The sequence below is a fragment of the Ornithorhynchus anatinus genome, chromosome 2 (genome assembly GCF_004115215.2).
Source record: "Ornithorhynchus anatinus isolate Pmale09 chromosome 2, mOrnAna1.pri.v4, whole genome shotgun sequence".
NCBI classification, from domain to species: Eukaryota; Metazoa; Chordata; class Mammalia; order Monotremata; family Ornithorhynchidae; genus Ornithorhynchus; species Ornithorhynchus anatinus.
Window position 1 is genome coordinate 161191423 of NC_041729.1, and position 15715 is coordinate 161207137.

General features: G+C 45.7%; 1 protein-coding gene across 2 annotated transcripts in view; it reads left to right on the forward strand.

Annotated features, from left to right (window-relative positions):
* Nucleotides 1-15715, forward strand: part of SRGAP1 (SLIT-ROBO Rho GTPase activating protein 1) — a 288890-nt gene that overhangs the window by 263682 nt on the left and 9493 nt on the right. For both annotated transcript variants that reach the window (XM_029058561.2, XM_029058559.2), the window contains exons 16-18: nucleotides 7302-7407; nucleotides 9468-9692; nucleotides 12493-12572. In XM_029058561.2, coding sequence (XP_028914394.1) covers nucleotides 7302-7407; nucleotides 9468-9692; nucleotides 12493-12572 — 411 coding nt within the window. The remainder of the gene's footprint in view (nucleotides 1-7301; nucleotides 7408-9467; nucleotides 9693-12492; nucleotides 12573-15715) is intronic.

A 15715-nucleotide genomic window follows, 5' to 3' on the forward strand; every position in this document is an offset into this window, starting at 1 on the left:
TCCCTGATTGTCATGACAGGCACTGACCTGTTTAATCTTGGGTTTATCAATCAATAGAATCCCTATAGCACCTATTCTGTGCAGAGCACTGCTTGGAGCACTTGGGATAGTATGATAGAGTTAGTCGATTGGATCCCTGCCCTCAAAGATTTTATGATCTACATTACATTAAGTCCTGTCCATACCTGGTTTATATATGAGCTTGGTTTATGACATAAAGTGGTTTCTAGAATGTATCCTATGCGAAGGTCTTTCTGAACAATGAGTAGTTGAGGAGAAGCTTTAAGTGCTCTATGAAAAGTCCATGAAGCGTGGTTGCCAAAATACACATATGCTTCTCCAACAACCACCTTTCCATTCAGCATAAGAATAGTGTTTGAACTCACAAACTTCACCTCACTCCCTGGAGCAATCCAGTCCCGGGAGGAATTAGAAGCTGTTCGAGGAGATGCAAAAATGTTTATGAATCATCTGGGTGAGCAAACAAAATCTGAGTCACCAGAGCAGACTTTTGACCCAGCTGGAAATAACTGCAGAAACGAGATGTCATTATCCTGCTGTGTCAAAAGCATCCCCCACCATTGGGCAGCGGGAATTCAAAGTGGAAGAATGAGCATTTTGGAATAATAATAATTGTGGTCTTTGCCAAGCACTTACTGTGTGCCAGGCAGTGTACTAAGCGCTGGAGGAGGGGGATGCAAGAAAATCATGTTAGACACAGTCCCTATCCCACATGGGGCTCACAGTCTTAATCCCTTTTTTATAGATGAGTTAACTGAGACCCAGAGAAGTGATGTGACTTGCCCAAGGTCACGCAGCAGACAAGTGGCAGAGCTGGGATTAGAAGCTTCTGACTCTCAGGCCCATGCTCTATCCACTAGGCCACCCTGCTCTATTGAGCACTTACTGTGTACAAAAGCTCTGTACAAAGCACTTGGGAGAATGCGATATCACAGAATTGGTAGAGACGTTCCCTGCCCACAATGCTGCCATTCGTCTAGGAAAGAGAAGCGGTGGGGTGGGGTGAGGTGAGATGGAAATCATATGAGTCGACGGCCCCAGGGACCCGGGTTTTAGTCCCTGCTCTGCCGCTTGCTGAGATAATTGGGAAGATGTGACCTGGGGAGGGCTTCCTGAAGGAAGTGGGATTTCAGAAAGGCTTTGCAGATGGAGAGTGCTGTGGTCTGGTGGATTTAAAAGATTTTGGACTTTTTTTAATAGTGTTTGTGAAGTGCTTACTATGCACACTTACCGAACTGAGTGCTGGAGGACATACAAGATAATCAGATTGGACAGAGTACATGTCCCACAAGGGGGCCACAGTCTTAATCTCCATTTTATAACTGAGATAACTGAGCTACAGAGAAGTTAGGGGATTTTTCCAAGGTCACGCAGCAGGCAAGTGATGGAGCTGGGATTGAACCCAGGTCCTCTGACTCCCAGGCCCATGATCTTTCCACTAGGCCATGCAGCTTCTCAGGTGGGAGGGAATACCCAAACTCAGAATCTGAGTAGAATAAGACTCCAGCATTAATGGTCCAGCACCTTTACTTCATATTTGATGCTCTTGAAGAGGTGAGACTGCCTTCACTTTTTGACTTGTTTTCTGAGTTAATTTTTCTTTTGATTTTCTGTCTCTTGAGAGTCTTTGAAATATTCATTCATTCATTCATTCAATAGTATTTATTGAGCGCTTACTATGTGCAGAGCACTGTACTAAGCGCTTGGGATGAACAAGTCGGCAACAGATAGAGACAGTCCCTGCCGTTTGACGGGCTTACAGTCTAATCGGGGGAGACGGACAGACGAGAACAATGGCAATAAACAGCGTCAAGGGGAAGAACATCTCGTAAAAACAATGGCAACTAAATAGAATCGAGGCGATGTACAATTCATTAACAAAATAAATAGGGTAACGAAAATATATACAGTTGAGCAGACGAGTACAGTGCTGTGGGGATGGGAAGGGAGAGGTGGAGGAGCAGAGGGAAAAGGGGAAAATGAGGCTTTAGCTGCGGAGAGGTAAAGGGGGGATGGCAGAGGGAGTAGAGGGAGAAGAGGAGCTCAGTCTGGGAACGCCTCTTGGAGGAGGTGATTTTTAAGTAGGGTTTTGAAGAGGGAAAGAGAATCAGTTTGGCGGAGGTGAGGAGGGAGGGCGTTCCAGGACCGCGGGAGGACGTGACCCAGGGGTCGACGGCGGGATAGGCGAGACCGAGGGACGGTGAGGAGGTGGGCGGCGGAGGAGCGGAGTGTGCGGGGTGGGCGGTAGAAAGAGAGAAGGGAGGAGAGGTAGGAAGGGGCAAGGTGATGGAGAGCCTCGAAGCCTAGAGTGAGGAGTTTTTGTTTGGAGCGGAGGTCGATAGGCAACCACTGGAGTTGTTTAAGAAGGGGAGTGACATGCCCAGATCGTTTCTGCAGGAAGATGACTCCAGTCCTCCCCCAGGCAGTTTGTATCTTTGAGATATTCTTTGAGAATTTGAGAGAGACAGAGAGAAAGACGGAGGACGAGATAGGAAGTTTTTTCTTGTTTATTTTTTGCTTTATAGCATTTGTTAAGTACGTACACTCTTCCAGACACTGTACTAAGCACTGGGGTAGATATAAACTAATCAGGTTGGACACAGTCCATGCCCCACATGGAGCTTACAGTCAATCCCCATTTTACAGATAAGTGAGGCCCAGAGAAGTGAAATCACTTGCTCAAGTTCACACAGCAGACAAGTGGCAGAGCTGGGACTAGAACGCAGGTCTTTCTACCTCTCAGGCTCATTCTCTCTCCACTAGGCCTTGCTGCTTCTCAAAGTGAGCCTCCAGGTGTTCTCTAGGCTGGAGGAAGTAACTCAGAAGGACTGTTCAAAGATCAAATTCTCTAAACAAGAACAGCGTCGCCTAGAGTTATAGAGTCCAGGCCTGGGAGTTAGAAGGACATGGGTTCTAATACCGGCTCCACCACTTGTCTGCTGTATGACCTTGGTCAAGTCACTTCACTTCTCTAGGCCTCAGTAACCTCATCTGGATGGACACTGAACCCAAAGTGGAACAGGGACTGTGTCCAACCCAATTTGCTTGTTCCCCCCCCCAGCGCAAAGAAGCAGCGTGGCTTAGTGGAAAGAGCATGGGTTTGGGAGTAAGAGGTCATGGGTTCTAATCTCCACTCTGCCACTTGTCAACTCTGTGACTTTGGGCAAGTCATTTAACTTCTCTGGGCCTCAGTTACCTCATCTGTAAAATGACTGTGAGCCCACATGGGACAACCTGAGACCTTGCATCTACCCCAGCACTTAGAACAGTGCTTGGCACATAGTAAGCGCTTAACAAATACCATCATTATTTATTATTACAGTGCCTGGCAAGTGCTAAACAAATGCTAGTATTATTATTACTAATATTCATTCAATCATATTTGTTGAGCGCTTACTGTGTGCAGAGTACTGTACTAAGTGCTTAATATTATTGACCTAGTTTCTAATCCCAGCTCTGCCACTTGTCTGCTGCGTGACCTTGGGCAAGTCACTTCACTGTTCTGAGCCTCAGTTACCTTATCTGTAAAATGGGGATGTGGACTGTGAGCCCCATGTGGGACAGGGACTGTGTCCAACCTGATTTGCTTGTATTCATTCATTCAGTAGTATTTATTGAGCGCTTACTATGTGCAGAGCACTGTACTAAGCACTTGGAATGTACAACTTGGCAACAGATAGAGACAATTCCTGCCCAGTGACGGACTCACAGTCTAAACGGGGGAGACAGACAAAGCAAAACAGATCAAAACAAAAACAAGACAACATCATCAAGATGAATAAGGTATCCACCCCAGTGCTTAATACGGTGCCCGGCACAATTCCTCCGATCATAATTAACAGCTCAGGAAGTATTTTTAAAACAGTGAGTGACCTTACCTTTCAAGGCAGCCCATTGTTTCTTAGGCAAAGACGCCCTCTCACTAGGCAAGTGTCTGTGTGGCAAGCCTTTTGTAAGATAACCAATGACAGAATACAGTCCTGCTCATTTCAAGATGAAAAACTCTACATTATTATCATTATTGGCTCACTGAAGAGAGAGTAATTTAAATTGCAATAAATACTAATTTTTTGTCTTCGAGAATGAGTCACGATATGCATTGCTTGAATCGTAGTTAGCATTTCTCTTTGAGATAAGTGATTTATTGTAAAACTCCGAGGTGGTATTCAGTGACAGACATTCTCATTAGGATGGAATTAAGCTACTTTTTATCATTTGACTGAATAAAAATAAATATTTCAAATTCCAACTGCTCCTCAAACACTGAATACAAATTATTAGAGAAGCACATTTTAATAGATTCAGTCATTCATTCACCCATTCAATCATTTATTGAGCACCTTCTGTGTGCAGAACACTGTCCTAATACAACAATAAACAGTGACATTCCCTGCCCATGGTGAGCTCACAATCTAGAGCAGGGGAAATAGGCATCGATACAAATAAATACAATTACAGATGTGGACATAAGTGCTGTGGGGATGGGAAGGGGAAAAAAAGGAAAGGAAGCAAGTCAGGGCAATGCAGAAGGGAGTGGGAGATGAGGAAAAATGGGGCTTAGTCTGGGAAGGCCTCTTGGAGGAGGTGGGTCTTCAGTAAGACTCTGAAGGAGGGGAGGTTTATTGTCTGTTGGATTTGAGGAGGGAGGGCGTTACAGGCCAGAGGCAGACGTGGGCCAGGGGCCGGCAGCGAGATAGGCGAGATGGAGGCCCAGTGAGAAGGTTAGCCCCAGAGGAGTGAAGTCTGTGGGCTGGATTGTAGGAGAGAAGCGAAGTGAGGTAGGAGGGGGCAAGGTGATGGACTATTTTAAAGTCGACGATGAAGAGTTTTTGTTTGATATGGAAGTGGATGGGCAACGAATGGAATTTTTTGAGGAGGGGGTGACACGTCCTGAACATTTTGGTAGAAAGATGATCCGGCAGAGAAGTACGGCCCGGAGTGGAGAGACACAGGAGGCTGGGAGGTCAGCAAGGAAGCTGATGCAGGAATCAAGTCGAGATAGGATGAATGATTGTATTAACGTGGCAGCAGTTCGGATGGAGAGGAAAGGGTGGAGTTTAGGCTGTCGTGAAGATGGGACTGACAGGATTTGGTGACGGTTGGACTGTGCGGGTTGAATGACAGAAAGGAATCAAGGTTACAGGCTTGTGAGACGGGAAGGATGGTGGTGCTGTCTACTGTGATAGGAGAGTCAGGAGGAGGACAGGCTTTGGGTAGAAAGATAAGAAGTTCTTGTTTGGGCATGTTAAGTTTGAGGTGACAGGAGGACATCCAAGTAGAGATGTCTTGAAAGCAGGAGGAAGTGCGAGACTGGAGAGAGGGAGAGAGATCAGGGCTGGAGCTGGAGATTTGGATTTCATCTGCATAGAGGTGGTAGTTGAAGCCATGGGAGTGAATGAGTTCTCCAATAGAGTGGTTGGAGATGGAGAACAGAAGGGAACCCAGAACTGAATCTTGAGGGACCCCCGCACACACAGTTAATAGATCTTTTATCACCTAATTTTTAGAACAATAAAATAAGGTTTGGGTAGACTTTGGTAAGTATAATTTCAGGAAAGTAATTCATCTTTATCATCCCATTTGCTGGTGCTTTTCACTGACCGTCGGTAATCAAGATTAGCCTTGCTAGAGTGTGAGTTCCTTTGGAACAGTGGAAAGCTCTTGACTTTATCCTTCTTTCCCAAATGCCTCATGAAGTCCTCCGGCACACAGTAAGAGCTCATTAAAAACCAATGATTGATTGATTGACAAATGAATTTCTTTATTCATGGCCCAGTGGAGAGAGCCTAGGAGTGGAAGTCAGGAAACTGTGATCTAATTCCAGCTCCGCCACGCCACTTAGCAGCTGGGTGACTTTGGGCAAGTCACCTTTCTTCTCTGTGCCTTAGTTCTGCCATCTGCAAAATGAGGATTCAATACCTATTACTCAGGGAAGCAGCATGGCTCAGTGGAAAGAGCCTGGGCTTCAGAGTCAGAGGTCATGAGTTCGACTCCCGGCTCTGCCACTTGTCAGCTGTGTGACTGTGGGCAAGTCACTTCACTTCTCTGTGCCTCAGTTACCTCATCTGTAAAATGGGGATTAACTGTGAGCCTCACGTGGGACAACCTGATGACCCTGTATCTACCCCAGCACTTAGAACAGTGCTTGGCACATAGTGAGCGCTTAACAAATACCAACATTATTATTAATCTGATTATTCAATTGGTAAACATTTTTATTGGTCTCCCCGATGAAAAGCAGCATGGCCAAGTGGAAAAGGCACGGGAGTCAGAGGCCCTGAGTTCTAATTCTGGCTATTCCACCTGCCTGCTCTGTGAACTTGGGCAAGTCACTTAACTTCCCTGAGCCTCAGTTTCCTCATCTGTAAAATGGAGATTCATTACCTGTTCTCCCTCCTACTGAAGCTCACTGTGAGCAGGGAACATGTCCACCAACTCTGTTATATTTTACTCATTCCCTACCCACAATGAGTTTCCAGTTTCCCGGGGAAGGGGAATTGGAAAAAATAGTAGTAATAGTATTTATTAAGCACTTACTGTGTGCAGAGCATTAGATTAGGTGCTAGTAAATAATCCACAGGAGGGAATTAGATGTGGTCCCTGACGCTGGAGGTTTGGGTTGGAACCATGATGATGATGATGATGGTATTTGTTAAGCGCTTACTATGTGCCAAGCGCTGTTCTAAGCACTGGGCATAGGAACATGTAACCCAACTCTGTTATATTGTTGTCTACTAAGGCCTCAGTACCATGCTCTACTCACAGTAAGTGCTCAATGAATACAATTGATTGATTGAACCATGGTCAGATCAGATCAGATAATAATAATTGTGGTATTTGTTAAGGACTTACTATGTGCCAGGCACTGTACTAAACGCTGGGGTGGATACAACTTAATCGGATTAGACACTATCCCTGTCCCACATAGGGCTTGCAATCTTAATCCCCATTTTCCAGATGAGGTAAATGAGGCCCAGACAAATGAGGCGACTAGCCCCTAGGTCACACAGCAGACATATGGCAGAGCTGGGATCTTAATCCCCATTTTCCATATGAGGGAAATGAGGCCCAGAGAAAGGAAGCTACTTGCCCAACGTTACAGAGGAGACATGTGGCAGAGCCAGGATTAGAACCCAGGCCCTCCTGACTTCCAGGCCCATGCTTTATCCACTAAACCACATCTGTCCTGATGACGCTCTGGGGCTGGACTGAAAAAGCTTCAATTTAGCATTCAACTTAGCAGATGAAGAGAGCATGACGGTATCCTCTTCTCTCGGCAGGAATAGATAATCTCTATGAGAGAGCTCTCCACATCCGGAAACTGCTGCTCACCGTGCCCAGATCGGTTTTGATCGTGATGAGGTATCTCTTCTCTTTCCTCAACCAGTGAGTATCTGAGAGCTTTGGTTCCGACCTGCTGTTTCTCCCACATCTACTTGGCTTCGATCTATTTTTACTTGCAGTTGTAATTTTTAAAACTGACCTCTTGGGTTTTCATTGAGAAGCAGCGTGTCTAGAGGAAAGAGCATGGGGCTGGGAAGCTTTTTTTTTGTTTCATTCGTTAAGCTCTTACTATGTGTTAGGCACTGTACTAAGCGCAGAGGTAGATACAAGCTAATGGGGTTGGACACAGTCCATGTCCTATATGGAACTCACGGTTTTAATCCCCATTTTACGGATGAGGGAACTGAGGTACAGAGAAGGTAAGTGAGTTGTCCAAGGTCACACAGCAGATAAGTGGAGGAGCCACGAATAGAACCCAGGCCCTTCTGACTCCCAGGCCTGTGCTGTATAAACTGGCCATGCTGCTTCTGGGAGTCAGAAGATCTGCGTCCTAATCCCGGCTCTGCCACTTTCTGCTCTATCACCTTGGGCAAGTCACTTCACTTCTCTGTGCCTGTCACCTCATCTGTAAAATGGGGGTGAAGATTGTGAGCCCCAAGTGGGACAACCTGATAACCTTGTATCTATCCCAGTGCTTAGAACAGTGCTTGGCACATAGTAAGTACTTAACAAATTCCAGCATTATTTTTATTATTACCTGTTCTCCCTCCTACTAAATACTATGAGCCCCAGGTGGGACCTGATTAACTTGCACCTGACCCATTGTTTAGTACAATGCTTGAAACATAGTAAGCACATGAGAAATATCACAATTATTATTATTATGATTAATAATTGATCCAGTTGGAGGGAAAAAACTGAATGAATGCCTCTCTCCGTCACAGGTTTGGTGTAGTGTATGTGGTGAAAATACCACACCAAGGGCAATCACTATGATCAGAGGCATGAAACTTTTCAAATTTGAATAATGCATCCAAATAGATTTTCAGTTACCAAAATCAACTAATTTCAACCATTTTCTCTTAAAATAAAAAAATCTGTCAAATCAAACATGCAAATGTTTCCAGCGGAAAATCACTAAAAATCTTTCACGATATTCATAGGAACGAGGAGATTTATGCTCAGGTGCAAAAAAAAAAAAAATGAGAGTTCAGCATAATGGCTCAAGGCGTTTTAAAAATACATTTCCATTAACACAATGGAAATACAAAAATGACAGCATTGATTTTCCATGAATTTCTCATTTTCAGTGTAGGTAACTTAGGTTTCAGTTACCGACCATAAAAATAGGATCCTTCTATCATTCCGGGATCCCAGTGGGAAGTACCTCCGGATAGTCCATTCTGCAACCTGCAGTCAGGAGGTCTGGCTTCTTATCCAGGTGCATCCATGATGTGCCACGAGATCCTGGAATCAATCAATCATATTTATTGAGCACTTACTCTGTGCAGAGCACAGTACTAAGTGCTTGGGGGAGTACAATGTAACAAGAAACAGACACATTCCCTGCCCACAACAAGTTTACAGTCTAGAAGGAGAGACAGACATGAATAGAAATAAAGAAATGACAGATATGAACATAAGTGCTGTGGGCCTGGGAGGAGGGATGAATCAAGGGGGAAAATCAAGGTGATGCAGAAGGGAGTGGGAGAAGAGGAAAGGAGGGCTTAGTCAGCAAAGGCCTCTTGGAGGAAATGGGCCTTCAATAACGGTTTGAAGGAGGTGGGGGAGAGTGATGGTCTGTTGGATATGAGGAGGGAGGGTGTCCAGGCCAGAGACAGGCCGTGGGTGAGAGGTCGGCGGTGAGATAGACGAGATCGAGCTATAGTGAGAAGGTTGGCATTAGAGGGGCAGAGTGTGTGAGCTGGCTTGGAGTAAGGGTGAGGTAGAAGAAGGCAAAGTGATGGAGTGCTTCGAAGCCAATGATGAGGCATTTCTCTTTGATGCCGAGGTGGTTGGGCAACCACTGGAGGTTCTTGAGGAAAGGGGAAACGTGGTCTGAACAGCTGAGAAGTACAGGGAGGAGGGACCTGTAACCTGCCCACAAGAAACTTGCCTTCTAATGGAGAGCCGGTCATTTCCCGTTCTGTTTCCTTTGACAGCCTGTCACAGTACAGCGATGAGAACATGATGGACCCCTATAATTTGGCCATTTGTTTTGGTCCGACCCTGATGCCGGTTCCAGACATCCAAGACCAGGTTTCCTGCCAGGCTCATGTGAATGAAATCATCAAAACCATCATTATCCACCATGAGACGATTTTCCCAGATGCTAAAGAGCTGGATGGCCCAGTCTACGAGAAGTGCATGGCAGGAGACGACTACTGGTAAGTAGAGCGGGAAGAATTAGAAGCAGCAGAACCTCGCCGAAAGAGCACAGGACTCTGGGAATCAGGAGACCTGGGTTCTAATCCCAGCTCTGCCACTTCCCAATGGTGTGACCTTGGGCAAATCATTTATCTTCTTTGGGCCTCGTTCTCTCATCTGTAAAATGGGGTTTCAGAATCTGTTCTCCCTCCTCCTTAGACTGCGATCCCTCTGGGGAACAGGGACCCGATGATCTTGTTTCTACCTCAGCACTTAACACGGTGCTTACTTGGCATAGATAATGACACAGTGGATAGAGCCCGGGCCTGGGAGTCAGAAGGACCTGAGTTCTAATCCCAGTTCTGCCACTTGTCTGCTGTGTGACTCTGGGCAAGTCACTTCACTTCTCTGTGCCTCAGTGACCTCATCAATAAAGCAGGATTAAGACTGTGAGCCCCATGTAGGACAGAGACTGCATCCAACCCCATTTGCTCGTATCCATCCCAGTGCTTAGAACGGTGCCTGATACCTAGTAAGCGCTTAACAAATACCACAGTTATTATCATTATAGCCCTTTTAAAAAATCACAATTATTATTATTGTTATCATTACTATCGAATTCACAGCTCTTCCAGGTGCCTGCAGCTCTTCCAGGTGACCTGGGGAAAGTCACTTCACTTTTCTGTGCCGTAGTTTCCTCATCTGTAAAATGCCCCTCACCCACTTCAACTAGGAGCTCTGTAATAATAATAATAATGATGATGGTATTTGTTAAGTGCTTACTATGTGCCAAGTGCTGTTCTAAGCACTGGCACTATTCTAAGCTCTGGCGCTGTATGGGACAAGGGCTGTTTCTAATTGTACTAGCCTGTATCTTCCCCAGTTTTTAGCTCATAGAAGGCCCTTAACTATTGCTCTAATTACTATTATTAGTTGCAGGGGTTCCTGCCTTAAGCAAAGCCCCTCTAACTCTAGGGCTCCCACTTTCTAAAGAATGGCTCCATCCAATTTGGTACCAATTCCCATTATTAACTGTGATTTTTTCAAGTGCCTATTATGTGGCTGACCGTATATCAAGCCCTGGAGTAGATGCAAGATAATAATAATAATGATGATGGCATTTGTTAAGCGCTGACTCTGTGCCAAGCACTGTTTTGAGCGTAGGGTAGATACAAGGTAATCAGGTTGTCCCACATGGGGCTCACAGTCTTAATCCCATTTTACAGATGAGGTAACTGAGGCACCAAGAAGTAAGAGTGACTTGCCCAAAGTCACACAGCTGACAAGTGGTGGCCACAGGGTTAGAACCCATGACCTCTAACTCCCAAGTCCAGGTTCTTTCCACTAAGCCACGCCACTTCTCAGGTACCCTGTGGAGCTTACAGTCTGGATAGGAGGGAGAACAGCTATTCAATCCCCATTTTACAGATGAAGGAACTGAGACTTGGAGAAATTAAAGTGACTTCCCCAAGGGCAGTGCGCAAAGTCAGGATTAGAACTCCGGTCCTCTCCCTCCTAGGCCACTGCTCTTTCCGCTAGCCCACGCTGCTTGTCAATAGTGCTAAACGATGAAAACTCTGACTTGTCATTAGAAGAACACCGGATCCCACAGATTGCATTGCGTGTGTCTTTTTTAAATCACGTTGTGACTTTTGGAGAAGAGATTGTTTTCATTGTTATTTTAGCAGATCATATTAGTGTATTCTAGGGATGATAACTTGAAATTTCTGGTTGCAGTAAGTACACACAGTTCTCCAGTAGAAAGGGAGTTTTATTCTGGCCAAATCTCAGGTGAAGGCAGTCTCCCACCATCACGCTGCCCCACGTCCGACCCCACGCACAACCTCTTGAGCCATTTCTTCCAACACCACGGGGCCTGGATCCAGACAGGCTCATGTTGTCGGGATAAACGTTCCCTGACTCCCTGGTCTAGCCAAAACGCCCAGTGAACACAGGTGTGGAGGCTGAAGTGTGTGCTTCTGGATGTGTGCATTTTCTCCCTCTCTCACCTTTGAAAGTGCGACTGGTCCACCTGAGGTGAACTGTGTGAAACACTTTGGGCTTCTCCTAATGAAGGCCCTCGATGAATATCAAGGATCATTGGCACCATTTGGTCGACTCTGAACCACCTCTGTCTGTGTCCTGAGGGTCCTGCAGCTCCTCCCCGTCCCCCCACCACACACAGCCCCTAGAAATGGGGAAAATGGTTCCTTTGCTAAAATCAGCGTGGCCTAATGGATAGAGCCCGGGCCTGGGACTCAGAAGGACCTGGGTTCTTATCCCATCTCTGCCACTCGTCTGCTGTATGGCCTTGGGCAAGTTAATTCACTTCCTGGGCTTCAGTTACCTCATCTGGAAAATGGGGATTAAGACTGTGAGCCCAATGGGACTGTATCCAAACCAATTCCCTGGTATCCACTACACTGACTTTAAGCACATAGTAAGTGCTTAAAAAATACCACAATTATTATTATTATTAGTAACACTGGGCTCTACCCCCTTCTCTGAGGCACCCAGGGGAGCTTCAGGAAGTGAGGGGGGACCCCAGGAGCCCCCAGACCATTCCAATTCCCTGTCTGCAGTTCTCTGGGCTCTACTGAGCGCCCCGATTGCCCCCTTGCAAGCGTTCCCCAAAGCAGCCGTCCCCAGGGTAACGGGAAGAGGACCGACACCTTCCCCCCAAACCAGGCATGCGCGCGCACACACACACACACACACACACACACGCAACGCCCCGAGGGTTATTTTCAGCCTTCCCTTCCTCCATAGGCTGGTCGGGGCTTACTGGCCACTTACCGAGATTTCTCTTCTGCTCCACAGCGACAGCCCCTACAGCGAGCACGGGACGTTAGAGGAAGTGGATCAGGATGCCGGGACGGAGCCCCACACCAGCGAGGATGGTAGGTCAAGCCCACCGTCACTCCACAGTGGCCCCTACCTCGAGTCCGGATCCCCTCACGCTTTCAGAACTAGCGTGCAGCTAAACCTGAGGGCTTTCTTCTCCGGAGACCAGCGGTGGCCAGGCGATGGGAAAGCTTCCAGAAGCTCCTGGAATCTTCCCACAACCAAGCAGCTTTTCCTTCTTCCTTTTTAGTCATCCATTCAATTGTGTTTATTGAGCACTTACTGTGTGCAGAGCACTGTACTATTCATTCATTCAATTCATTCAGTCGTATTTATTGAGCGCTTACTTTGTGCAGAGCACTCTACTAAGCACTTAGAAAGTACAATTGCAACAGATAGAGACAATCCCTACCCAACAACGGGCTCACAATCTAGAATGTGCTTGGGAAGTACAACACAACAGTAAAAAGTGACATTCTCTGCCCACATCGAGCTTACATTCTAGCAGGGTGCATCCACACAACTTTTCTTTTTCCATTTTATTCATTCACTCAGTCGTATTTATTGAGTGCTTACTGTGTGCAGAACGCTGTACTAAGTGCTTGGGAAAGTACGACACAACAATAAAAAGTGGCATTCCCTACTCACAATGAGATCACATTCTAGCAGGGGGAGAAAGATATCAATACAAATAAATAAAATTATAGATATGGACATAAGTACTGTGGGGCTGGGAGCAGAGGATGAGGAAAGGGAGTGAGTCAGGGCGACACAGAAGGGAGGGTAGGTGAGGAAAATGGGGGCTTAGTCTGGGGCTAATCGTCTCTCTCTCTCTTTGCTCCTCTCACCCGTTCAACCCTTTCCTCCCTCTTCCGGGAGATGGGAAGCACAAAGCCAAAGCACAGTGTGTGTGCATGTGTAATAATAATAATGTTGCTATTTGTTAAGCGCTTACTACGTGCCAAGCACTGTTCTAAGCACTGGGGTAGATACAAGGTAATCTAGTTGTCCCACATAGGGCTCACAGTCTTCATCCCCATTTTACAGATGAGGTAACTGAGGCACAGAGAAGTCAAGTGACTTGCCCATGGTCATGTGTGAGCATGCCTTTGTCCCCCCCACACTCACACACACGTGTATGCCCTGCTCTGTTGTAGGTATAAACGCTTTCCTTCTTCATAGCCCTTTTTTTGCTGAAAAGAAAAACAATTGATAGTAAATATCATTCATTCATTCATATTTACTGAGCGCTTACTGTGTGCAGAGCACTCTGCTAAACACTTGGAATGTACAGTTCAGCAACAGATCGAGACAATCCCTGACCAACAACAGGCTGACAGTCCAAAAGGGGGAGGCCAGCAGCAAAACAAAATAAGTAGACAGGCATCATATTAAGCATTTGCTACCTTGTGCACATCCCCTACCCTGAAGGAGCTTACATTCTAGCAAGGCAGACAGTCGCTGAAATACTTCACAGATAGGAGGAAGTAGAGGAAGATGATATGGATATATTCCACCATGGCTACACAGGGAAAGCCATGTATAGAAATAGTGTGGGAAGAACCTATATTGCTGATCCAAGTACTGAAGAAACAGCATGGCTTAGTGAAAAGATCCTGGGAGTCAGAGGACCTGGGTTCTAATTGTGGCTCTGTCATTTGTCTGCTGTGTGACCTTGGGCAAGTCACTCCATTTCTCTTCACCTCAGTTCCCTCATCTGTAAAATGGGGATTAAGACTGTGAGCCCCGTGTGGGACAGGGACCGTGTCCAACCCAGTTATCTAGTATCTACTCCAGTGCTTAGATCAGTGTCTGGCACATAGTAAGCGCTTAACAAATTCCAAATTATACCAAATAATTATTATTATTAATCCCAGCTCTGCCACTTGTCTGCTGTGTGATTTTGGTCAAATCACTTCACTTCTCTGGGCCTCAGTTTCCTCATTTGAAAATGGAGATTAAATGCATATTCTTCCTCCCCCTTAGATTATGAGCCCCATGAGGGACAGGGACTATGTCCAATCTAATTCATTCATTCATTCAGTCAGTCATATTTATTGAGCACTTACTGTGTGCAGAGCACTATACTAAGAACTTGGAAAGTACAGTTCAGCAACAAATAGAGACCATCCCTGCCCACAACAGGCTCACAGTCTAGAAGGGGGGAGACAGACATCAAATCGAGTCAACGGGCATCAGCATCATTATAAATAAATAGAATTATAGATATAGACACACTGTATCTACCCCAGTGCTTACCACAGTGATGGACACAAAGTTAAATGCTTAACAGATGCCACAGACATTATCATTAGCTTCTTCCCCTGCCAAGGGATCATTCTAAGGGCAATGGCTTTTGTTGCTTTTTTGGTCCCTCGTGGGGCTCACAGTATTAACCCCCATTTTACAGATGAGGTAACTGAGGCACAGAGAAGTGAAGTGACTTGCCCAACGTGTTGGGGTAGATGCAAGATAATCAGGATGGACACAGTCCCTGTCCCGCATGGATCATGAGCTTTTGACCATTCCAGAGTTGAATTTGCAAATTGAGGTTGGTAACTCCTTGAGGAGGAGTACAAAGAGGGGACATTTGGAAGTGAGAATCTCCCTGCAGCTGCAATAAATAGGTTCCAGCGTTTAGTGCAGAGCTTGGCACGCAGTCAGACCTTTATAAGTAGTATTATCACTACTAAATAGGTTCATTAGTCATCATCATCATCGCCATCGATGGCTTTTATCAAGTGCTTACTGTGTGCCGAGCACTGTACTAAGCCCTTGGATGAGGGCAGTACAAGTTCCCTGCCCATGACGAGGTTTACAGTTTTGGAAATCAGAGGGAAGGCTTTGCACTGGAAAAAAAACAAATGGAAATTTAAAAATAAATATTTTCAAGTTCTTTGTGTCCATAGATTGTTTTTAACAGGCTAACGCCCTGCATTCCAGAGCAGTGGTATTTTGCACTATAACTGATATCAGAAAATCAGTAAAGTCATAACTACTCCATCAACGTCAGCGTGGCTGTAAGAATTGCAAAGGATATTAATGTTCGGGTCGGACTTTGATAGATCACAGATTCCACATGCCTTTTAATTATACTGTCATTTCCACCTCAAAATAAGACTTTCGGAATGAAAATCTATTTTTCTTCTTCCTAACCGTTGACCCCTTTGGTCTATTTGAAACAGAAAAGCAAAGAATA